Source organism: Mustela nigripes, chromosome 13 (assembly GCF_022355385.1).
Source record: "Mustela nigripes isolate SB6536 chromosome 13, MUSNIG.SB6536, whole genome shotgun sequence".
Classification (NCBI taxonomy): Eukaryota; Metazoa; Chordata; class Mammalia; order Carnivora; family Mustelidae; genus Mustela; species Mustela nigripes.
This window is the reverse complement of record NC_081569.1, coordinates 116,071,463-116,096,492: the sequence shown is the minus strand read 5'-3', so window position 1 is coordinate 116,096,492 and position 25,030 is coordinate 116,071,463. Positions and strand designations below refer to the sequence as shown.

Here is a 25,030-nt window from a genome sequence, read left to right as displayed (position 1 = left end):
CCCTTGGTGCAGGATCGGTCAGTTCCCGTGTCTCGCTAGGATAAGTGCACTGGAAACATGATGCCAGGGCACCCCCTTTTACAGATGGGGGCAAGCCTCCCTCAACAACCCCGCAGGGTGTGTGGCAGCTAGGACTGCGCCCTGCTCGGTCTCTACCTCTCAGACTGTGTTGATTTTGGAGCCAGCACTGCCCAGAAAGCCATAAATCTCAGAGGAGTGAGGACAAGGCCCGTCTTACCTTTATTCTGCTTAAGACGCAAACAGTAGCGAGGCACCTGCCCTTTCAGCCAAAAGCAAACTGTGGGACAAGACGAACCTCCGGGAAGCAGCTCTGCCTCTGTCCCCCTCCCACATGCCCTGCTGGCAGGAGCGAGGCCGGTCACCTGCTTGCAAAGGGGAGTCAGGGACCACCGGTGCACCCACCCAAGGCTTCCCTCCACACCGGTATCCTGCTGTGTGAGCCCTTGTACAAACCAGACTATGAGCCACAGAGGAGCTGCCAGAAGTGTAATGACAAAACGTGGAAACTCATGGTCCATATTTTTCAAACCAAAATTAACCCTGCCCTCGCCCTGAACTCCAAGGCCTTTGATCGAAAGTTTCCTCCCATGGGGCACTAACACATGCTGCCCACCATGACATGGGTTACCGTGTTTTTCCTCAGTGGGACTGGCTGGGATCTCTGGGAAGGCACCTGGGCCACCTGCCACGCCCTGTGTATAGAAATGGATCCCCTATGGGGTAGGTATCCACAGCATGAGGGGGCACGAACACAACAATCATGCTTGTCTTGCTGTCCTCCAGCCAGTTCACACCTAACACTGCTCCCTCCTGGAGGGGACAAGAACTCTTGATCCTTCCTGTCCTTCTCCCCAGGCTAAGTCTCCATTGCTGAGCAACGGGGCTCTGCCCGACTTGTGGGGTGATTATGAAACGCCCAGTGAGTGCCAGGCCCCAGGGCATGCAGTCCGGTTAAGACCCAGTCCCCGCCCTCAGGGCTCCAGGGGCACACAGAAGGCCTCCTGCCAAGGTCCACCCACAGACCTGCCGTCCACACTGCCCACCCCATCTCTGGCCCAGAAAAGCCAGCAGGAAGGAGAAAGCACCTGTCCATCAGCAACTGGAGGCCTCGTGCCTGGCAGAGGAGCCATCTAGGAGCGAGCCTGCAGAATGCACATTCCTGGGGTCCACTCTCAGGACCAAAGGTGGTACCCAGGAATCTGCATTTTGAACAGGCATCCTGAACAGAGGCGGACACGGTGGCAGGTGGATACAGACCACATCTTGAGAAACAGATGATCTAACACTCACGTGGAGTAGTTTCACAGCTTGAAACTGATTGATATTTTACATTATCTCATTAGTAAGTTGATGTTAATCCCGAATCAGCTTATTCAAAACAGTTAATGCCCACTGCTATCTTTTTACTTCCCACCCTCCCCGTATACCCCCGTATACCCTCCCCGTATAGCGCAACCCTGTTTACTGAAACACAAACACGGGCCCATCCAACACACCTGTGCATCAAGGCAGTGTTGCCTCTGACACAAAGCACTCAGGGGGACCAAGTGGCCCAGGCCCAGGCCCCCACCCTTGGGGCCAGATGGCCCACCTCCATCCCTGGGGGCCCCCAATACTGCTGGCTCTCCTCCTAAAGCAGCCTGCTTTGAGGTCTCTGAGCTGCATTCCAGGTTCCCTCCCAGCCAGCACAGAGCCAAGTGCTCTGGTGGGCAGCCAGCTGGGGTGGGGGGTCTAGGCAGGGGTCTGGGAGGGGGATACTCCACGTGGCCCAGCGGCAGCCAGCCCTGCAGACACTGCCCCAGGAAAACCCCAGACAGCATTCTTTCAGCAAGTGTCTGTCCACTGGTCTAGATGCTGAGCATGGAGCCACAATCACAGCAAACACACTCCCCACCTCAGGGCCTTTGCCAGTGGGAGTGAGGGAAGCTGCAGCAGAAAAGGAACCTGGAACATGAGGCAGACCCGGGTCCTCACGGGATGCCATCGACCCTGCGCGGTCCATGCAACGGCCCAGAGCTCAGCGCATCCCCGGGGCTGCTGTGAGAAATGAACGAAAGCACACAGCTGTTGCTCTACTCCTGCTCAGCCCCTCCTGGCTTTGTGGCAGGGAGCAGGCAGGAGGAGGTGGGCCCATCCGGGCGGGTGATACCCGGCTGGTAGACTTCTCACAGCCTGTGGCTTCCTGACACCCCGTGATCCGTTCCCTACCCAGCAACCCCAAAGTACTTTCTGAAACAGAAACCACACTGTTCCCCACACTGACACGCTTCCTGAGGATGGTGTACCTTCCACGCGGAGGCCTAGGACTCCCCTCCAGACAGTGAGCAAGGCTCATGTAACTACTTCAGATCTAAGGAGGAGTGCCCACGTACTGCCGTCCGCTGACCCCTCTTATCACGGGCATCACAGCACAGCAGGACTCATTCTCTCTGCAGCAGTCTGAACTCTGCGGACCAGTCCCAGGGCATTAGCCAGCCTGGACGGCAAAGCATCTGCACACCTGCCACCTGCCCCCAAGTAAACATCTCACAGAGATGCATGCTATTTCTTTCGTGGCTAAAAAAACTAAAGCAAAATTTCAGGCACTACCAGTTTTACAGTAGCTCTTCACTAGGACATGCATCAAGGTGAAAAATGTCGTGGTTGCCACAGAGAGCCATGAAACATGAGATGAGAACAGGAGAAATCAGACTGGGGGTCCCAGGAGAACCCCTGAAAGTCTGGGAGCTCCATGAAGCAGGGGCACGTGTCATCCTGCCTCTAGATCCCCTCGCTGCTGCTCCAGCCTCGCACGCCGCAGACGCCCCTCGGGCTGTGTCTGGAGGACTGCACAAGGCGGCTTGGACAGGGCCAGGCCTGAACACAGAGATTAGAGGCCGGATCCTGACACCCACCACTCCATGGGGCAGAGCTGGGGGAAGAGGTGGGAATCACACTCTGCCCCTGATCCCACCTGGGGGCTGCATCGGGTAGCCCCCCCGCTCCCCAGCCCAGGCACCAGTGTGCAGGAGGCGCGGCGAGGGCAGTGGTCTGGGCAAACATGAAGGACTATCTCTCCTCCCAACTATGGCATTTCGAGTAAGTGAGGAGAGGCCCTGCTGTGTGCCCACGTCCCAGAACCTGTCTGTCCCAGGATTTATGCTTTTCAAATTCAGCACAGCCAGCCAGCCAGCCAGCCATTTCCAGAACAAAGACAGAGCTGGCGTCCCACCGCACCCCAGGCTCAGGCCAAGGTGGCAGCACCAAAGGCGCCTTCTCCGCAGGAGGTGGGGTGTCACATTCCTCAGGGAACAGATATTCCTTGGGCAACAAACAGGCCCTGCCCCTACGGCCTCCCACACTCCTCCCACGGCCCTGGGGCGGGGCCCGCCTGCTGCAGGAGAGCCTGTCTTGTCTTCAGCCACACAGTCTTCCCCAAGCATGCCTGCCAGCAGCACGGCTGGGAGAGGACCACGGTGCTCCCCAGACCTGTGCTCAGTCCCCTCAAAACCTCCTGGGTGGCAACTGGGATTATTTCTTACCAAACAAGCCCACTTGGTATGTGCGGACATCCTGATTCTACCGGCCCAGAACAACTACTTCCAGAGTCCTCGGGGCAACTACTTCCAGAGTCCCCGGGGTTAGTGATGGGGGCAAAACCCCCAAAGCCTTGGAAAGGAGGGTCCCTAGAACCTGCAGCTGACATGAGGCAGTCGGGGTGAACGACTGAGGCGTCAGGGACCCCACCTGGGTCTTGGTCTCCAGTCCCGTCAGCCCCGATGCCCTCCCCGGCACCATCCACCCATAACCTCAGGATCTGAGTGGGTTCCACGACTGAGGGCTTACTATGGGACCAGTCCAAGTGCCAGGAATTTTGCCCCTTTCATCTGAAAAAATAAAACAACTCATGAAGTGGTAGGACTTCATGAAGTGGTAGGAAGAAACGGAGTTCCGTTTCTTCCTACCAGCAAGAAGAAGAAAAAGAAAAACCCTAAAAGAAATCAGAGGACTTCACTACAGGAGCTCTCCCTCCTCCCCCTGCCCTCCCCACCTCCAACCAGGCAGGGAGCACAGAGGGGGACCTTCCAGGGAAGCGTCGCCGTGGAGATCCCACGGCTCCCTTTCCCCACACCTGGCAGGTGCGTCTGGGAGGCGTGGGCTCACCTCCATGCGGGCCTTGTAGAAGTCCACGTCATGCAGCTTCTCCTTGCAGCGCACGAGCTCCATCTCCAGCCTCTCCACGCGGTTCGCCTTCTCCCTCAGGGAGTCTAGCTCGTCTCGGTAGGCTCGAGCAGAGCGGGCGTCAGCCGCCAGCTGGATGTTCTGGAAGGCGGGAAAAGGCAGGGGCACCCAGCTCAGGGCATCCCTCTGCAGAGGGAGGAGGGGTCGATCCCCAGGGGTGTAACATTCCCAGGATGCCCCAGGAGAAGCCAGTTTCTGGTGGCCGGGCAGGTCCATGTTGGGAGGGGTTCCCCCCACAGAGGGTCACTCCCCCACCAAAGCAGTTCTTAGGACAACTGGCTCTCAGGCCATGCTGCTTTGGGCCAGACAGAAACAGAGGCCTTTGCTGGAAGCTTCTGAGGCTGCATTCCCAAACCTCCAGGCCACAGTTCTGGGGGAGCCCCCCAGACACAGGGTGCACAGCCCCCCACCCCCCAGACATGCGCAAAGCTCCTCCCACTTACCTCCTGCTTGACCTTCTGCAGCTCTAGCACCAGCTGGTCCACCTCGTGCCTGGTGTCCCCAAGCTGCTCCGTCTTCTCCTCCCTGGGGGTGACGTGGAGGCACCACGGTGAGCCCTACTCAGTTAGCCCCCCACCAGCCCCCGCACCTCACGAGACTACAGGAGGGAGAGGGAAGGGGACACTTCCGGGAGCCAGGAGGGCAGTCTGCAGAGAGCCCGCCAAAATGTTCCTACTCAAATTCTTCTCCCATTTCTAACCTTTAAAAACCTGCTCTCAAACACCCCCCACCAGACACCGGATTTCCTTCTGAGGGTGCAGGCAGGTAAGAAGGCTCTAACTACAGGTGCATCCCCCACAGCCAGGCAGGCAGCCAGGGGGAGGCGGGCAGCTCCCAGGGTGGGGTGCAGTGAATGTCACTTCACCTGCTGCAGGAAAGAGGGGACAACAGGTTCACCTGATGGGGGGAGCCACGTCTTCCCTCCAGGCAAGAAAACCTCCCCGGGTGTGATCATTCCTGCCCCTGACCAGACGGGTGTGGACAGACGATTTGTAACCTGGACTCGCAGGAGCCTAGACAGGGAGGCGACCGGGCCATGTTCAAACTGCAACCAAGCGCGGGGCAGAGCCTAGCCCCGCTGACACTGGGGCCCACACCAGCGGGCTCCGGTCGGCCACACTACGCCAAGGGAGATGACACAACAGACACTGTGCTGGCGAGCCCCCACACGACAGCAGAATGGCAGCCTGGGATCACTGGAGACTCACAGTTCCTGCCTGACACGGCGCAGCCTGGCCTTGGTGTCGGCCAGCTCCACGGCCAGGTGCTGCTTGTCCTCGCTGGAGAGGCTGCTGGTGGGGCTGGGGGTGGACTCGGTGCTGGACGACTTGAGCGGGCTGGGCGGCTGCTGCGCCTGCAGGTAGTCCCGCTCCTGGGTCAGGTCCACGATCAACTGCGGGGGGGGGGGGGGGGCAGTCTCACCAGTGTAGCCCACACGGCGTCCATGCCCCCCGCCCCGCAACGTGGCCACACACGTCAGAAGACAAGGAGTAAAACCCCTGCTGGGAGCCAGACACCCCGAGAGAGGGAGGCAGGAGAAAGAGGGTAGGAGTTTCAAGAGAAAAAATATTCAGTGGGACGACCAGGAGCATATGAATGGAGGAGCCCCACCCTCGACCAGCTTGACATTTCTAGAACCTTCTCCCGCTGATTTCAGGGGACGCACCTCTGTGCATTCGTCTCGTTCATCGATGAGCCTCCTGAGATGAAACACCATGTTCCTTGAGAGGGCCTCCAGCTCCTCTGGGGCCACGTCCGGGAGCTCCAGCCACTGCAGGTCAAACACGTTCTCCTGGTTGTGGGTCACCTGTGGGCACAGCGGGAGGCACTGCGGAGGCCGGCCAGCATCCATGACTGATGTGCCCCACCGACACCAGCAGCCCTTCACGGACCAGCCCTCTGCTGTGGGAAGGGGGCTGCGTAAGGAGGTGCCAGCTTCCCTTGGCAAGTCACTCCCGCTTTCAACACAGCCTGAAATGAGGACCTGGGGGTTGGCTTTAATGCCAAAAAGCACTCCTCCAGTACGGTATTTCCCTAAAGAGTCCTCTGACGCTGTTCCCGGAGCACTGCCAGCTTCCAACACAAGGCAGGGAAGCCTCAGGGGCTCCGAGGGGGAGGAGAGGGACCGTGTGTTACTACTTCCAACCCAATGGGAATACACCAAATGTTAAATCAAACTCTTCTGACAGAATGTTGGGCACACGACAATTTTAAGGGGGGGGGGGGGGCGAGGGAATAGGTCTGAATCAATCTAAAGCAATCTTCAGGTAAGACTGTTATCTCATCCCCAAAGGTCACATGAGCTCTTCCCCTTTCCGACAGGTGTGAGCGGAGGCCCACTGCTACGTCGTCTGTACTGGGCTGCCTCTCCGTGGCTTCTGCCGGCCTGACTTCTCACCTCCTCCCCTTCCAGACCTGCCAAGGGTGCACAAGCCCCCTGTTTTGAGTACCTCGTGTTTCAGTTTGGGAAGAGAAGTAATCTCGGACTCAGGTCTCAACAGGAAAATAAAAAATCAGGGCTATCCACTCAGTGAGGCACACCAAAAACATTCTTAAATTTTTCAGAGCCGTGCAGAGAGACAGAAAATAGTTAAACAAAAATGAAAGGCAGAGGGGGTGCCTAGATGGCTCAGTCGGTTTAGTGTCTGCCTTTGGCTCAGGTCATGATCCCAGGGTTCTGGGATCAAGTCCTACGTTGGGCTCCCTGCTAAGCTTCTCCATCTCCTGCTCCCCTGCTCCCCTGCTCATGCTTTCTCTCTCTCAGATAAATAAAATCTTAAAAAAAAAAGAAAGAAAGAAAAGAAAGGAAGATAGGGTCCTTTAGTTTCTCAAAAGGCACCCCCTTTCTTACCTCTCCTCACCTTACAAAGGAAAAACAGATTCAGCTGATCATGAAGGATTAGGAGAAATCTCAGCCCGTGGTCCAGGGCAGGCTCAGGATGAAGAGTAGAGGCTGAGTGCTAGACCTGCCCCAAGCCGAGGCTGGGGAAAGGCCTCTGAGGAAGGAGCACAGGGGCTCAACCCCAGGAATACGTCAGTCGCCCAAGGAACCTTTAAAGGCTGGTGCCCATCCTCCCCCAGTTCTGCACACCTGGACGTCTAAGCAGCACCCAGCCAACCGTGAAGGCCAGGCCCCTTCACCAGCCTGAGAGAGATACAGGACTCCTTTCTGGCTAGATCCCTTCTATCTCTCTAATAACCCACTGTCTGAGCAGGAAAGGCAGCAAGTGGAAAGAACCAGCGAGTCTCAAGGACCCAGGTCCCGGAATAAACACTATTTTCCAAATACACAGACGTGCAAGGAAAATTAAAGAGCAGAATCATTCTGAGGCTCTCCGTCGCTCAGCCCGATACGGGGGCTGAGAATATCTGCTACATTACTGACTTTCCCTGACGGACCCCTCCCTGTGACGAGCTGCCTCCATCTCCTGCTTCCAATCCTGGCTCAGAGCTCACCAGCCCCACGCACCACGCCCTGCGCCCAGGAGCTGCGGTCCCTTGTGCTGGCATGGGGAGCTCTGCCCCCAGCTGCCCCTGCCAGTTATCCACCTGCTCCTATGAGCTCCCGCTTGTGTCTTTTTTGTGTCTTCACTGCAGGCTGAACTGTATCTCCGGATGTGATTAAAGCATACAGTGCTCCTTCTGGAGACAGGGTAGGGTGGTGGTTGAGGGAGAAAATCAGGTGGGCTCTTGCCTCTCCAGGCTCACTTTCCAGCGAAACCACGTCCACCTAAGGACAATGGTGAAGGGGCTGCTCTTGGTGCAGAGCCCTCCTGACCCAGGAGGCCTGGTCTCCTCACAGCCCCCGGGACTTGCTGGGTTTTACCTCCCCAAGTGGGGGCAGCTTGTTTCTCTGCCGTGTCACCAACAGAGGCGGAGAATGTCTCTCTATAAAGATCCACCATTCGAAGGAGGGTGACATTTGCCAGAAGACATCCTCAGGGTCTGTAAATCAAATCTGAGCCTAAACCACTTGACAGCTCTTAAAAATAGTCTGAGTCCATATTAGGCAAGAAGAAGAGGCAAAAGAAGACTTGATTGAGGGTTAAAAAAAATTTTTTTTTCTTATTTTTATCCCGTTTTAGCTTGCCGATGGTTACCTTTCCAAATAGAATCAATGTGTCTGCAGCGTCTGCATCTTATTAGTGGCAAGATCATTAACAGGTGATCTACTCGGTAAGCTTTTCGCCGGTGGAGGGTGCTCCAGTCCGGGTGGCCACAGGAGCAGTCTACAGCCACGTCCCCCAGAGCCACACACCTACCTCCTGTATATGGGCCACGATCCCAGCTTGGGTCTCAATGTCCAGCTGTTTGATTCTTTCGATAAATTCCTCTTTCTTCTCACACTGTGGAGGGTGACAGGCATTAAAGGAAGCATCGTGTGAGGGTGACCTAGGGACACCCCATTGCCTAAGTACGGTTTCAGACCAAACTGGCCAGCTACCCAAGCCTTCTCCTGGCTTTCTCCCTCACAACCAAGCAAGCTCCTGTCCACCCACCAGCCCTTCCATGGAGGTTTCTCTAGAAGTTGTCAGAGGACCCCGCATCAGACCTACAGTAGAATCACCTAGGGGGGTGATTTTGAAAAAGTTCATCCCAGACTGACAACACCAGGTCGGGTGGGGGGTGGGGATGCCGAAATCAGCTCTCCAGGGGATTCTTAAACAAGGAAAGAACAAGAACACTGGGTCTAGACCAGAAGCTGGCCAACTTCATCTGTAAAGCGCCAGATGTTTTTTAAAAAAAAAAAAGGTGGCCACAAGTCAACATGGCCAAAGGCCCTAGTTTACTGATGCTCCTATAGATCTCTAGATGCTTCGATACTGGGAACAGTGTGCTAACAGCATCCTGGCCCACGGGTCCCCACCTGCTGTCTGACCCATGGTGCCTTGTGCCAGACATAGTGGCCACCACGCTCTCAGGAACCCTAGAACTCCTCCCTCAGGAATCCCAGCCCAAGACGGCTGAGAGGAGGACCTCCCCATCCCCGCCCAGTCCTTACCTGGACGGCACAGCCCAGCACCAGCAGCAGCAGCTTCTTGATTTCTTCCATGCTCTTCCCTAAACCAAAAGAACAACATATCTAGTTAAGCTCAACTGTTCGTGAAGTTTCACCGGGGATCTCTGCCTGCTGCAGGGGGAAGGGAGGGGAAACCCAGCTAGAAAAACGGTCGTCTTTCTGCCCAGCGATATTCATCTGTTTTCTTCATATGGGTGATTTTTTTTTTTTTTAACAAATGAAAATTCCATCCGTAGCTATCTGTGGCCCTTTTCCATTCTGATAACATAAACACCCTCTCATGATAATGAATGAACTGCAGAACCAGCAGCTCTTTTTTGTGTGTGGGAAGCAAAGCACAGGGGAGAGAGTATTCCCCATGGGAAATACCAAGTCCTCCAAAATAAGGCTGCATGTAACTCCACCTTTCCATCATACAGAACGTGGAACAGACAAGGGAGTGCAGCTGCAAACCCCCTCCCCACCTCACAGAATCAACATTTACCCATCGGTTCCACGCCCCTCCCCCACGTCCTCTGTATCAGTGTTTGGCTGAAGTATTCTAGAGCAAATCCCAAATATATACGTGTCAATTTTTTTTTTTTTTATGGTTTTTGCGAGAGAGAGAGAGAGAGAGAGAGGAAGAGAGTGAGTGAGCACAAGTGGGGAGAGGGGCAGAGGGAAAGGGATAAGCAGGCTCCCAGCTGAGCGGACAGCCCGATCCCCTTCAAGGGTTCAAGGGTTCAAAGTCTTCGCTATTTTGAATGTGAACACTGCTACAGAGAACACTTCGTGGCTGGTATGCACGTCCCTCCTTCCTTAATAAATTGCCCCACAGAGGGGCGCCTGGGTGGCTCAGTGGGTTAAGCCGCTGCTTTCGGCTCAGGTCATGATCTCGGAGTCCTGGGATCGAGTCCCACATCGGGCTCTCTGCTCAGCAGGGAACCTGCTTCCTCCTCTCTGCCTGCCTCTCTGCCTGCTTGTGATCTCTCTCTGTCAAATAAATAAATAAATAAAATCTTTAAAAAAAAAAAAAAAAATTGCCCCACAGAAAGGCTTTACGATTCTACTTTCTCACAACCCCAAAACAGCCCGTCCCAATACCCCGTGCTCCCTTGCCTCTGCCCTTCCGGTCCGTCTCCATTTTGCCAAAACACGACTATTTTGCCGTTTGGCACTGTATCTCTCCTATTATGGTTGAGGCCGCACACACCCTCCCCGGCAGGCCTAATTGGTTTTGATCACATAAATAAACAGAGTCAGATACTGGGCTCCGTGGCTCCGACCGGCAGAACTCTTGTCTCGCAGGCTTGGTCTCCGTTTCTACGAAACCATCTCTCTACTTTCCGATGCCATGAGCTGGGTGATGTGCAAGGGTGCTGCCAGGTGAAAAATTCCACGGGGCTCTCCCTTTCTTATCACGTCTTGTTCTACTGGGGGGAGGGGTGACAAGCCACCAATAGCTCGGTTTTCTTGACAGACTTACCGGCACCCACTCACTCTGGGCAAAAATGGCCCAACGTATCCCTAGCAACCACTGGGAGGAGCAAACCCAGCCGGAGCCCCAGGAATTAGTGTCGTGGTTCATTTCCAGTCCCTGGGTGTAACCTGTGTGCGGAGTGATGTGTGATCTTGTCTTAATATTTCTCCCGAGAAGCAGCTCAACATGGCTTTTCCCAAGATCGCGGCTGAGTCTCAGGTATGGGGGCTGGGCATTCTCTCAACCAATGCTGCACAGCCCCCCCCCCCCCCCGCTATCACCTTCCAGCCTGAAGGTGGGCAGGACGGGTTGGGGGACTGGGCCTCGGGGACCCCTGAGAGCACTCAGATCCACAGTCCTAAGAATATGCTTAAGGTTTGGCACTGGTCAAGCCCTTCTCTTTGCTGATAAAGTACAGAACTTCATCAATGTCTAAAATGGAAAAAATTTCACATTAAAGCCTTTTGTTACCTGGAAACCTTTTCCTTGTCTCCAGAGGTCCTAAACCACAGACATAAATAAATGCAAGACCACAATGACTAAGTTCTGCCTTAAACCTGAGCTGATGATCAATCACAGTTTTAGTCTGGATGACAAGGAAATGCCCACGGGAATATTCAGAGACTACAGTCAGTCTCACCAAAATCTTTCCCTGGCCACAGTGCTATATCCAGCCCACATGCATGCTCTCACCTCTGGCCCCTCAGTCAGTCCCCAGACACCTGACAAGTGCCCCTCATAAGCCTTTGGTGGACCTAACAGGTGCAGGAACCCCCCTCAAACCTCGCCAAGCTGTCGCCAGTGATGATCACCTTGCACAGGCCATGAGCCCGGTGTATAACCAGCAGGGAGCGGACACGCAGGAAGAAAGCATTTGGAAGGTCTCAGATCGTCCCAGACGGAAGTCAGAGTTCACAAGGCAAATCTCTACCTGCTCTGTTCACAGGAAAGGCCCCAAAGGTCCTAATTATATCATACTCTAGAATAATTTAAGCAACTCCAATGATCCACATTCCCAGCTCGCAACACATAAAAACAGCAAACTGACCGCGGGAACAAGCCCTGGGCAGGCCCACTGCCAGCAGCAGAGGCACCGGCTGCAGGGAAGAGCCCAGAAACCCCGTGTACGTGTACACAAAGGGCTCAGCCCACATTCTGCTGCTTGGTGGGAGAACAAAGGGTTCTGTTCCCTCAGCACCCAGCAGCCACACACAATGACAGCTGTGAGTCACTCACTCACTCATACCCATTAGAAAAGTACGGAATTCCTGTTCACTATGTTTTAGAACAGAGTCGGGGCAGAGGTTTTAAAGGGAGAGAAAGAATCTTTGAAAAAATTTTCATGGAAAAAAAATTATTTAAAATGAACTTTCTGGCCATGAACAGGGTCCTAGGGAATTAACCCCTGCCCTCACTCATTTTTAAAAAGATTTTATTTATTTGAGAAAGAAAGAGAGAGAGACCATGTGTACAGAGGGAGAGGGAGAAGCAGACTCCCCGCTGAGCAGGGAGCCTCGGGCAGGGCTCGATCCCAGGACCCTGGGATCACGACCCAAGCCAGAAGCAGATGCTTAACTGACCAGACCACCCGGGCGCCCTTACAACAAATGCACCCTGTGATTTTCACCCCATACATAGATTCCTATGCAATTTGAAAAATAAATATATTTTAAAAAGCACAAGATTCCTCGTTTCTCCTGGGAAGCTGCTGCCCAATTTCTTAAGATTTCAACAGTAAGGCGAACTACTGCTATTTTCATAAATCCGCCCGATCTGGGTTTTGAATAGTTTCAAAACATACCAGAAGACCCTGTACTGGGTCCCTACCAGCGAGACTGGCTCAGGGACAGAGTTACGCAGGCAAAGAAGAAATAGACCTACCGACAACGCCCTCCCAAGCACCTACTACGTGCCAGGGGCTCGCTGAGCTCAGGAGTGCAGACTGAGACCGCCAGCAACTCTAAAAAGCCAACAAGCGCTACGGAAACCCAGAGGAAGGACATCTAGCTTGCAGTGAGGCTCAAGCAAGGCTTCCTCAAGGAAGTGACCTCTGAGCTGCGACCCAAGGATGAGAAGCAATGTGGGAGGCAGGTGAACCAGAGCTTTTCAGGCACGGGACCAGCACATGCAAGGCCTGGAGGAAAGGGAACAGAGCATGTGTCAAATTATAAATGCTTCCTGGTTAAGCTCACTAGAGTGGTTTTTCGGAGTGAGAAATGGGAGCAGGGCACGAAGCAATGTGGACTTCTGTACTGAGTGAGTCATAAGCAACCAAGGAGTGGGGGGAGGGCTGAAAACCTCCGACAGCCTCTGCATCTACTCAAAACCCCAGGGGGAATCCCATGATGGCCTGAGCTGATGGCTGAGTCTAAGAAAAACCTTAGTTACTTTCCTACCTGCTTCCTGAAGCCTTGACACAGAGAAACTCACAGCGGCCTTTCTTCGCAGAGCTGGAATGCATCTGCTGATCGAAGATACGTATAAAGCTACAGATATGTGTGGTAGTCAGCTTCCAAAACAGAAGAGAAGCTATCTGACATTGCACGTGGGGTGAGGGTGGGCCTGGGAATAGGAGGATGGTTGGACAATTAAAGTACATGAACATGGGGCGCCTGGGTGGCTCAGTGGGTTAAGCCTCTGCCTTCAGCTCAGGTCATGATCTCAGGGTCCTGGGATCAAGCCCGGTATCGGGCTCTCTGCTGAGCAGAGAGCCCACTTCCCTCTCTCTCTCTGCCTGCCCCTCTGCCTACTTGTGATTTCTCTGTGTGTCAAATAAATAAAATCTTAAAAAAAAAAAAAAAAGTACATGAACTTCTGAAACATGGCAGCTGGGTTAGATCTGGGTTGGAAAATCCTTTCATCTTGAGTCCGTGGTACACATCATCTCACCGGCTTCTTACGGAACCTGAAATGAGGCCTCAGAATCCTCCTGAACAGAGCACGTGACAGCCACTGTCGATCAATGGAAGCTGACACATGAAACAAAACCCGTCCCCCGTGCCCAGTACACGATCTCAAGAGTCCTTTTTGGCTGTATTCGGATTCGCTAAGAGGCAGCCACTTCCTAGTCTCTGGATACAGGAAATAATGCTTATCGTCTATAAATGATCACTGAGCTATGAAGGTGGGGATTTGGGCAAGGGGACACCAAGACCCCTCTTAGATGGAGCTCCTCCAATCCCCAGCTGCACACCTTCTGCCTGGCGGCAGTTGGAAGACAGCGATTACCTTTAAGACCAGAGAAAGGTACCGACACGGAGTCCCCTCCGTCACGCTAACTCCACTCTCTACAACCACAGAAGCCCAAGATCTGCAAACGGCCATCAAGGCTGAAGGTTTAACCCTCACAGGCTAGAAAATGGACCCATTCAAGTTAATTTGGTCTCCCCACATGCCTACAGACCATGTCTGCCCGTGCACAGAATACATGATCATTGGACTGAACCCCCAGAGCACAGTATTCTCTCCATCTTACAAACAAGAACAGGTTTAGATAAGTGGGGTCCCGGACTCAGATCTGGTTCCAGATTGGCCACTGCTTGCTTTGCCCCAACTCTCTACCATCCCTGTCATTACCGATGGTCCCAGTTCCTTCCAGAGCAAGGCTCTATCTGGTTGAGCATCTGATCCCAGTGTGCTAGTGGGCAGGTAGTTAACCCACGCCTGCGGACTAGACCAGTCACCTGAGCAGCTCACATCGAACCCCCAGCAGAAGGACCCAGAGAACAGGCTTGCCTTCCTTCCCAGCCACGATGGAGGCCTTAATACTTCCTCACGCTGCTCTCCTCTGCCTTACGAGCTTGAGTCAATCACCAACTATGCTCTTCCCAGTTTCTTGTTTTAAAAACAGCCGTTTCCTGAGGATGATGGTGGACCTGTTTCGTTGATTTAAAACTAGCCCTGCACTGAGCATGACTGTGTACCAGTCTCCTCAGTGGAGACACCCTGGGACTCACCGACACGGGCACAGCTCTGCAGGTCCTCCTGGGGTTCCACTTATATCAATAACAGCTGTTTATTACTATTTAAACAGTCAGGGTTGCCTTCCCCGGGGAATTGCTGGGGAACAGTATGAAAGGCGAGGGGGTGGTAGGTGGTAGGTGGGCCCATGGGGATCCTCCATGTACCTGTCCCGGTCCATGCGGGCTGAGGCAGGCACCCCCCCCATACACCTGCTACCTCCCTGTCTGGAAGTGTGAACCCTGTGAAACCTTTACCTAGCTTTCTCATACGCAGAATGTGGCCCCAACCAGGCATTACCATAACCCCTTTAATTATTAAATAAATGGTCATCGCAGGTGGGCTCTGGCAGGCAGAGTCACATGTCTGTGCGAAATGGGGCAGAGGCCTCCCAAGCGCATCATCCCAGTGTCTGTCCACCACCCACAGCAAGCCTGCCCCCACCCCTTAGCCCCCCCCACCCCGCACCACCACGTGGGCAATAGGAGGCCTTTGACGGGAGGCAGCTGCTCCCAGATGACAAAGAACACCCAAAACAGTCCCACTGTGCCCCTCGGACAGCATCACCACCAACAAAAAGGGCCCCCACCCCCGACTGCCGCCGCACCCAGCCTTCCCCGGGCCTAGCAGGTGAGAGCTACTTCTCCTGAGCAGCCAGTAACAGAAGACCAGAAAAAGCAGAATCGACCACCAGAATTCAGCTGGAGACCCAGCGTCTGCGTGGGCAGGAGAGGACAGGAGGCAGGATCCCCCCCGACCACCAGGCAAAAGACTCAAAGCCCAAATCCTCTCGGGGACCATAAAGACCTTTCACAAATAACATCTCGTCCCTCCTCGGCGGATGGCCACGGCCACAGGGCACAGTCCCGCTGGAAGCCATGGTGTGGTGATCGCAGCCAGGGCAGCCGTCTCTGTGTACAGCCCATCGCTAAGAAGTTTGCTAAACAAAGGCTGGTCTCCAGGCCGATCCCACGGGCTGTTCCGAAGGCCAGCCTTTGGCCGCATTGGAACACTTGCCTGGGCCTGGTGTTAGCCAAGCTCCTCACGTTCCTGGAGGAGCCAAGGGCTAGCTTGCCAATGAAGTGCCAGCAACCCCCCGCATTCTAGATGGGACTGAAAAACTCATTTCTAAACCCAGCCAGCAGCACAGAAGCCAAGAGGCATGATGTGGCCTCGCTATGCGAAATAGGGTTTGGGAGATTTTCTGAGCCTGTTCCCTCAAGGAGGGGACAGGGAGCATAAACAGAATCAGAAGCCTGCAAGGTTGGTTTTCCTTTTTGTTCGCTTACATCTTCCCTCTTCATTTCAAGGATCTGAGGTTTTTATAATAAAACCAGAAATAAAACTATATGCATACAAGACAAGATCAGACTTAGGGGGAAATTGGAAAAAAAAAAAAAAAAAGGTATGGAGAAAGAACTCAAGAATGTCTCATTAACCTCCAACGGTGGATGCTTGCCACCATGTCCCTTGCCAAGCAGGACAGGGGGGAGGGTAGGACTGCAGGAAGATGGCAGGGGAGGGAAGCCAGCCCTTGTAGTCGTTAAGACAGTACTTTGCGGGGACAAGAAGATTGTTCCTAATAATCCAGACTCTGGGCCCTCCTTCCTGGCTGCCATGGGCACACCAGCCCCGCACAATCTCCCTGTTCACCACTGAAACACGGAGCAGCACAGTGTGGACCACGAGGGAAGGCTTCCATGGGATCTGAAAAGTACTTCCAAAATGCCCTTGATGGGAGAGCAAGCAAACACTGTTAAATTCCAGGAGTCTCAGGGAGCCCCGTCTCCCTCTGGCCTTTGAATGTGTGTCAGCTGTGTCCTGAGTATGGTGCCCTTCATGGGAGTCCAACACAATTCTCCCCCCTCAAGCTCTTCCATCCCAGGACACCTTCCTTTCTGATGCTCTGCCAAACACCTCCTCCAGGAAGTCTTCCCGACCCGCCTAGGCAGAGCTTATTACCTGCTCTGCACTCTTTGGAAAGTACACTTGCATCGCTTCTTGCCCTGGAACAGATCTAGTAGTTACCAATGCTGTCCTCCTCCTGTCCTTTCTCTCACAAAGACTGGAAGCTTCTTGAGCACAGATAGCCTGCTTGGTTCCAGGGCCCCTGAACCCCCCAGGAGAGGGTGGGCATTGACACAAAAGCTGGAGGAGAGGGATAGGCTGAGCTTCTCTGTGGGGGCTCTGGCTGAAGGGTAGGTAGCCTTCTCAGAAAAGGAAAGGTATAGGGTCATTCTCATCTAGTATGTGGGAGGTGAGGGCGGGGCAGATTGGAACGTCGCTCTCTGGTTTCCTCAGCCAGAGCAGCGATCAGAATGGAGGCCTGCATGGGCTGGGACGGAGGACATTCACAGGATCCGTGGGCTCAGAACACTCTTACGCCTCATGGTGCTTTCTGTGTCTCTAGGACCCCCAGTACATGGAGAAAACCAAAGACCAAGGGCAAGCACACTGAATAGGGATAAAGGGAAGACCCCAGGCTCTCCCCCAAAGCTCGGGCCGTGTTCGCAGGCAGCACTCTGTAGGCTCTGGGATCGGCCCTCCCAGGGCCCGGGGATCTCGCCGGGCGTCTGCACCAGGCAGAATGAGGAGGGCGGCCGGCACTTCTGCCTGCCCATGTATGCATCCCCCTGCAGAACTCACAGTGACAGATACGTCTCTCTTCCATGGGATCCTAACGCTGTGTGCCTCTGAATGCCTTCCCTCTCCTCTCTCGCTGGGTTTCTGCACCTCAGGGGCTCCCTCCCTCCCGTTCTGCACGTCTGACGTGGGATCAGCCATGTACAAGTCAGAATACCACCACTGCACTTGGATCCAAACCTGGCAAGAAAAGCCATGCTCTCTCCCAGCACGACTGTTGAATGACTCAGCAGAGAAATTAATTTGCTAACACCACCCTGGCTTCCCATCAGGCGAATCTAGTTTTTTGTGTGTGGCACGGTGACAGGTCTGGCTGCTGAGAAAACAGAGCTTGAAGGGACGGGGAAGCTGGTCTAGGTCTGGCCCAAAACCTTTCCTTGCTTTACGGACAAAGCGGACATCCAGAACAGACTCTGGTAAATCACGCCAGTGTACTTAATGGACGCGCAGCTGGCAAGACTGAGGCGAGGGCAGTTTCTAGGGCCTCCCCTCGGGCCTCGCAGAGCCGCACACACGGGCTTGGGCAGAGAGCAGCTCTCACGAGACCCTGACCACGGACATCTGACCTTCCCATCTGGGATAGCTTGTCTTTGACTCTCAGGAGCGCTCGTTTGAAGGGAACAGGAAAGTGGGGACAGGAGAGAGGATGAAGGTGGGTCTCCAGCAGTCGTCATTTACTGAGCACCTACTATGTGCCAGGCACTGCTCTAGACATCTAGAACATAGTGGCAACAATAGAAAAATAAAAAACCCAAAGATCCTGCCCTCATGAGAGATTACATTGTGTGTGTATGTGTACGCACACGTGCATATATGTGTGTGTGGGGGGGTTGATAAACAATGCAACAGTCATGAAAAATAAATGATCAAGTATACCAGAGAGTGATAAACACTGTGAGAAAGGGAGGGCAGAGCAGGATGAGGGGATGGGGTCCCAGAGGCCAGGGGGCTGCAGTCACAGGTGGCCTCTGAGCCAAGACCCATGCGTGCCTGGGAAAAGGGAGCCAGGTGGTGGAACCGGCCAGCGTGCACGGGTCCTAGCACCAGGAGGGAGGGGGCAGTAAAGTAACACAATCTGACTCACTTGCTAAGGAGACCAGGGCAGGGGACAGACGGCAGGAAGCAAGGACAGGGACAGCAGGTGGGCAGAAGGCTACTCTGGTGTGTAGCCAGGTGAAAGTCAGGGAGGGGTGTCTGGAACCGGGGCGGCAGTGAGGCAGGAAGAGGGAAGAAGAGCTCAGGTGTTTGGAAGGTAGAGCCGAGGCATCAGCCTGACAAGCGAGTGTGGGTGAGAGAGGAGGGCAGGATTTGGCCAGCCAGAAGCACAACACACGACACCCTACGAGACCCGGCCCTGAGAGCCCCAGCACAAGGCTTTCCCACCAACAGCTGTCATATAAAGGTGAGCAAGGGGCTCAGAGCAGGGTCCTATGAGACCCCAGGCCAGGCTCTAAGATGTGGGGTCCACAGTGATGAGGCACTAGGCAGACGCCTCCCAAGGGACTGATACCCAGTTGAGAGACCGCTGCAAAACCAAATACTGATAGAGAGAACACCCAGAGAGGCCATCAAGGTACAAAAGAGACAAGAGAGAAAGGGGATTTGGGGTCAGGCGGGGACAGACACTGAGGAGAGATTTTTTTTTTTTTTTTTTAAGATTTTATTTATTTATTTGACAGAGAGAGATCATAAGTAGGCAGAGAGGCAGGCAGAGAGAGAGAGAAGGAAGCAGGCTCCCTGCCGAGCAGAGAGCCTGAGGGGCAGAGAGCCCAAGCCAGAGAGAGTCTTGATCCCGGGACCCTAAGATCATGACCTGAGCCGAAGGCAGTGGCTTAGCCCACTGAGCCACCCAGGCGCCCCTGAGGAGAGATTTGAAAAGCATTTTAAAGTATATGAGGTTCTTCCTCACATTCATGGAGCTGTCGCTGAATCCCACCCAAGGCAGAAAAAAAAAAGAGAGAGAACATCCTTTTGTTCAATGGGTGTGGCAGGTTCTATACACAGAAAAAAATCTCTTAATAGTAGGAATTCTGACATATTCCTTCCCTAGGTCAGAGGTTGCGGGCAAATGCTTGGTGTCTCGGGATGGATGTCACTGTGTGTGTGTGGGTGTCTGACTAGGCACTTTGCTGGGCTCCACTGAGGTGCATTTGCCAAAAGAAAAAAAAGACAAAGAAAAAGCCCCCACCCACCAAACAAAACCATGAACTGGGAAACGTTGTAAGTAACAGTACGGTTCCCTCACCAGCCAGCAAGAGCACAAGCCTGCCCCTAAGATATGTGTGGCAGCATTAGTGAAAAGGCAGCGCCCCTCCCAACTCCCAAACCCACTTCTAGGCAACCACACAAAAAAGAAACCAAAAGGCTTTGTTCTTTATTTAAAAAGAAACCCAAAATGCTTCTTCACTCATCTATGTTTTAAAATTTAAGACAGAACACACTATTCCATAAACATGCTTCTGTGTCTTCTCGCTGGCGGGCCTCCCTTGTCAACCTCCCCTGTTCTCAGAGGCCCTGGGACCCCTGTCAGAACTACCCAAGCGTGCACCCAGTTCACAGTTCCCTGCGGTGACGCGGGGTGAGGCGGCCCCAGCCCCCCGGGCGGAGCTTGCTGAAGCCACGGGGAGTCAGGCCGGCCTGGAGGACCCCCGAGCTTGCTGCCAGGCCAACGTGCACGCTCTCTTCCCGGCCTGTCCGTCAGAGCTGGTGACACTACCTTTTCGACGGATGGGTACTGACTCTATACGGTGCTAGGGACACTCCGTTCACCAGTCACAGCCTCAAAAGCAGCCGCCCCACAATGTTCTAAGCCTGAATGATGGTGAAGTCTGCCCAATTCTATACACTCACGACAAAAAATCACTACGTTGTATCCTGAGGGGGAGCAAATGTGATGGCACAAAACTATAGCTCAATAAAGCAATTTCAAAAACAAGTCCAGTGTCCACACCCGTGTAGATTCTTTTGCTCTGCACCAGACCTGACATGGAGACCTGGGTCCTCTGCGTAAAGACAGCCCCCTCTGGGCCCATGTGGTTCAGAGGCTGGAAGAGAGACTCTGCTAGGGGAGAGGCTGGAGCCAGGGTACCAGGGTGTGGAGGTGGCTGGTGAGGGGGCCTCTGGAGGACAGGCTTCTAGGTGGCAGCAGGAAAGGGTTGGGGGGGGGCACAGACAGGGAAGAGGAGGGGCCCCACCAAAGGCAAGGTGGGCAAGTTACACAGCACGATGGGGTGACAGGATGGCGGGATGTTGGTGGGTGGGGTGGGGGGGGATGTGTTTAATGTCAGGCTGAACCATATGCCAGAGCCACATCTGTAGGTCAAAAGGGTCAAATCCTGGCCCAACCTGGCCTGTCTGTGTGTGACACAGGTGGGAAGCCCAGGACCCAGGGTCTACTAACAGGCCATGTAACCGCAGGCTCGTCACTTAGACCCCACAGGCCTCTGTCGTCTCATCGTAAGTGGGATGGCACAGCTGCACCCCAGAAGCACAATCCCATTCCCAAGTTTTCACACACCCACGATGCCCAGCACGTGGTGGGCTCACCAGGGGCTCGAGGAGGGAGCGTCCTTCTTTCCTGCTGCTTCACCTGCCTCTTCACCTTACACCCCTGGCTGCCCCCAGAGCGGACAGAATAGAGGAGCTAAGTTTGAACTACCCACCTCCCACGAGCATCTCTCCCCGCCCCTATTAAGACCAGCCGCCGAATAAATCAGGACAGGAAGCACAATTCTGCACAGCAAAGCAGACCCCCCACCTTCCTGATGTTACCACGGAAACACGGGAGTGCCAACTGCCCCTGGGGCCCGGGACTATGGCTAGAATGGGCTGCATCTGGCATCCTCAACCTGGGGGAACCCTGAAACAAAGCCAGACGGCCCGAAGGCAGAGCCAGGGCCAAGGCGAACCAAGGGCTCCCTGTTACCGACGCACAGAGCGGGGAAGGGTGTTTGCTGCCAGATGCCAGCAGGTGGGCCAGCAGGTGGGCCAGGGCGGCCTCTGCAAAGCCGTCACTGTGCAAGGCCGTGAACGTTCACGGCCCACAGCGCTAGTGATCAAGGGGAGGTCCAAGAAACCTCTTCCTTTTGGCTCACGCCGAGATAAGGCCACACGCCAGCTCACGGGGCCCCTAAGGACACCTGCCACGAGGAAAGTGATTTGATGCTCCATGGTCCTGACTCGGTGCCTCCAGATACGACGGCAGCTCCTGGGGCCACGGCACTCAGAGACGGATTCTCTGTGGGGACTGTCCTGGGCCGGTCAGTCAGAGTTCTGTTCCTTCAGTCCTGAGGCACACCAGCTACTCTCATAAGAAAAGGGCAAGAGGGGCCAGACACCAGTGGGAACAGGGTGAGGAGATGCCACGGAGGAAAGCTTGTCTTTTCTGTACAAGCCACTTTTGTGGGGGGGCCTTTCCTGCACTCCTGGACCCTCACCTATTCTAGGAGGCCAGAGACCGACGCCGGCCAGGTCCCCATCGGAACAAGTCCCAGCCAGCGAGTACACTGTCCCTGGGCCTGCACGCTGACGTCCACGAGCCATAGGTGCGGGTCAAGGCACACGATCGTGCCAAGGAAAAAAATATCCATCACCCTCTTCAACTCACTCGGTGAGTTAGCTGGCAGGTATGACCTAAGCTCTGCTTTCCTGGAAGGTGTCCAGGAGGACATTTCCTTCAGTCCTTCAAAGTCACACCGAGGGTCCAAGCCCAGAACTTAGAAACCTTGCCCAACGCTGGTCTCCAGAGACCAGCAGAAGGCATGAAAGCTGAAACAAGACAGGACATGCTGGAGAGATCCAGCTCGGGGTCAATGAAAGCACGTCAGGATCCCCGAGGAAGGGATGTTTGTTCCTGCAAAATACTCTGACCTTCTTGCCAACAGGTAAAATGTGTGGATTCTGTGCTTACTACAGAGAGACCCCCCTGGCAACTCCAGAGACAGCAGTGGGCTCTCCTGCCTCTGCACTTGCAAAAGAGGGGTCCAGGGGTTGGGAGGACTCATTCGTAAGGGAAAAAATGCGCTCTTGGCTTCACGCCTCTGGGGAGTAAGCCACCCCTTCCAGAAGCTCACCCAAACGATGCCGTGTTTTCACCGAGCTGGCTCAGAGCTGTGTGTCCAGCAGCTGCACAGAGCCCACGGCGCTGCCCGGGCACCCCAGGGGGCAGCTGCCACTCACCAGACAGTGGGTCTTTGCCAATCATCAAGACATTGGGCAAATTCATTACGATCAGCTGCTGGAGAACTTCCTACAGAAACAAAGGGGAAAAGATATCATTAAGAACAGGAAACAAAATTAAAGAATGACTAAGAAAATTACAGTCTGTCCCTGGATAAGCGTGTGACCAGTAAGTGCTAAGTCTGAGGATCCTCTAAAATAGGAAGGAATATTTAGGACATAAATAAACGAGGAAAGCCCAAGTTAAGTACATTTCCGCCTTGATCACTAACACATAAAAATCACGCCTGCCAATGCAGAGAAGCCTACTGCAGGCCAAGGATAGAGGATTAGGTCTAAGTTTCTTTTTAAGAGAGGTCTTTATTTTTATTGTATGGTTTGCTGGTGCAGTTAAAAAAAAAAGTACAGAGCAAAGATGAGAGAGAGACTACGGAGTCTTTATAACCTAGTGATTCAGGTTCCTAGCATTCGGCAGGTCTTTGGACCAAGCTATAAATGAGACTTCCTTCATTTACAGCAGCGGCGCCCCCGGGGGAGGGGATAAATCACAGCTAATCTGCCCCTGTTAAAGGAGGCTCGAGGAAATGAGCCGCCTTCTGGCCCTCACACCAAGGGGCTTTGAAAGAAGGGCCCAGGCACCAAGCTATCAGTCATGCCCCCGTGTCTGGGGTCTTTTTAACAAGCTCCCCCAGTGGAGCGTGCAGCTCCGACAGGTCGAACTCCCGCACCCATTTCCCAGAGCACTTCTCAGGACAGGTCGTCTTCTCTGCCCAGATGTGCCTTTTCACCAATCGGAAGATTAAAGTCTCATTTTTACAGAAGACAAGGAAGGGGGTAGGTTTCTCTAAGTATTCTCGTCTGAAAAGATTACAAAAGGGGTCACTACAGAAATTTTTCACTGAAGTTCCTCCTGTGCCTTTTTTTTTTTTTTTAAAGATTATTTCTTTACTTATTTACTTGAGAGAGAGAGAGAGAGACAGCACGAGCAGGGCTGAGGGACAACCACACTTCCCGCTGAACGAGCCCAGTTCAGGGCTAGACCTCAGGACCTGGGGATCATGACCTGGGCCGAAGGCAAGTGCGTAACTGACTGAGCCAGTCAGGTGCTCCTCTCTGATGCCTTCTGGAAAAATGTTTCCAGCAAGACAGCTTCTTTCCAGCATCACTCTATTGCACCAGGTGAACTCGAGCATCTCTGTAATCTGTATAATGTCAACTAGCCCTGAGGAAGAAAACAGGGACAATCACACAGTCCTCTAACACCACGGGGCCCAGCTGAATAGCCCAGAACGATGTCCAAATCAGAGTGGTAGCCATGGCAAGCATGCCCGGAGAGGCCAAAACCTTCAAAATATACATAAAGTGATTTGCTCCTCCCCCCTCAGTGTCTTTCCATGGCTCCTGTCCACACCAGACTAGGGGCAGGGGGAGAGGGGCGGATGCAGACCCAAACACACCGGGCCCCTTTCCACTCAATGTCGGCGAGCGTTTTTATTATCTGGGGTTGCAGGTCACCACGTGAGAGGCTAACGGTCTCTCAAACACATCTTCATTGGCGAGTACCCGTGCTGGACAGAAGCAGAAGTTGTAGAGCAGCCTCAGCCCTCCTCCGGGGCCGAGAGAAGTCAACACACTTACAAAACAGTCTCTCAACTGAATGCTCGCGCCAAAAGATTCCGCAGTCTCTCCCTGGGGCAAAACACACGGAGAGTAAAATCAGCAAAATCCACTTTCTAACTCACTCATCCAGCAAAAAGAAGGACTCCAGGCCAGATTAAGCCCATTCCGTCACGGAGTCGCTACTCTGCCTCCACGCTGAACTCAAGAGCTCAGCCCCGCTTCTGGAAGATTTACTTGCTATCACCGTCCAACCAGCTACAGTCCCTTCGGAAGCCCGGGCTGGTTTCCCTCTCCCACCGTCCAAGCGTCTGGGGGCACCAGAGCTATGACTGGGTGCTCACGCTTACAAAGGAGACATAGAATGTGAAATCGTCTCAAAGAATTCTCCAGTAATAACAAGGTGGTATTTTTAGGCTAATGATTATCTCAGCAAAAGATCATTGGAAACACTGCTAGAAATTATTGCTAGAAACGTATCTTCTCCCCAAACAGAGTATTTCACATCAGTGTTTTTAATTTGCCCACAAGAAATGTGTCCCTTGGTGCAATCCAGAAGTATTACTTTATGAATTGATGATTTTTTAAATTTGTTCCTTTCAAACAACACTGTGGGTCTCCTAAGATCTAATCCTGTGGCCCAAAGCACTCCTGAGACACTAACCTTCTCCTGTGGCCCAAAGCACTCCTGAGACACTAACCTTCTCCCTATAGGCCTGCCAAGCACATGTTCAGCAAAAGCAGGCTCCAAGGTGTGAGGGCACGGACAGAGCTGTCCAGTAGAAATACAATATGAGGCACACATTAATTTTGAATGTTCTAGTAGCTACCCTAAAAAGGATAAGGAAAAAAAGGTGTGTTTGCATGTATGAAAATATGTTAAGTCAGCATATCCAAAATATTATCATTTT

The 25,030-nt window shown here is 53.7% G+C and overlaps 1 protein-coding gene across 5 annotated transcripts in view; it reads right to left on the bottom strand.

Annotated features, from left to right (window-relative positions):
* The window catches only part of CCDC88C (coiled-coil domain containing 88C), a 124,255-nt gene that overhangs the window by 51,093 nt on the left and 48,132 nt on the right, over positions 1 to 25,030 (bottom strand). For 4 of the 5 annotated variants that reach the window (XM_059373514.1, XM_059373510.1, XM_059373511.1 and 1 more), the window contains exons 4-10: positions 22,503 to 22,572; positions 9,245 to 9,303; positions 8,505 to 8,588; positions 5,909 to 6,049; positions 5,451 to 5,635; positions 4,686 to 4,767; positions 4,165 to 4,323 (exon numbers count right to left, since the gene is read on the bottom strand). In XM_059373514.1, the coding sequence (XP_059229497.1) occupies positions 4,165 to 4,323; positions 4,686 to 4,767; positions 5,451 to 5,635; positions 5,909 to 6,049; positions 8,505 to 8,588; positions 9,245 to 9,303; positions 22,503 to 22,572 (780 nt within the window). Of the gene's footprint in view, positions 1 to 4,164; positions 4,324 to 4,685; positions 4,768 to 5,450; positions 5,636 to 5,908; positions 6,050 to 8,504; positions 8,589 to 9,244; positions 9,304 to 15,488; positions 15,572 to 22,502; positions 22,573 to 25,030 lie in introns of those variants that run through there. The other variant, XM_059373513.1, reaches the window with a different exon arrangement.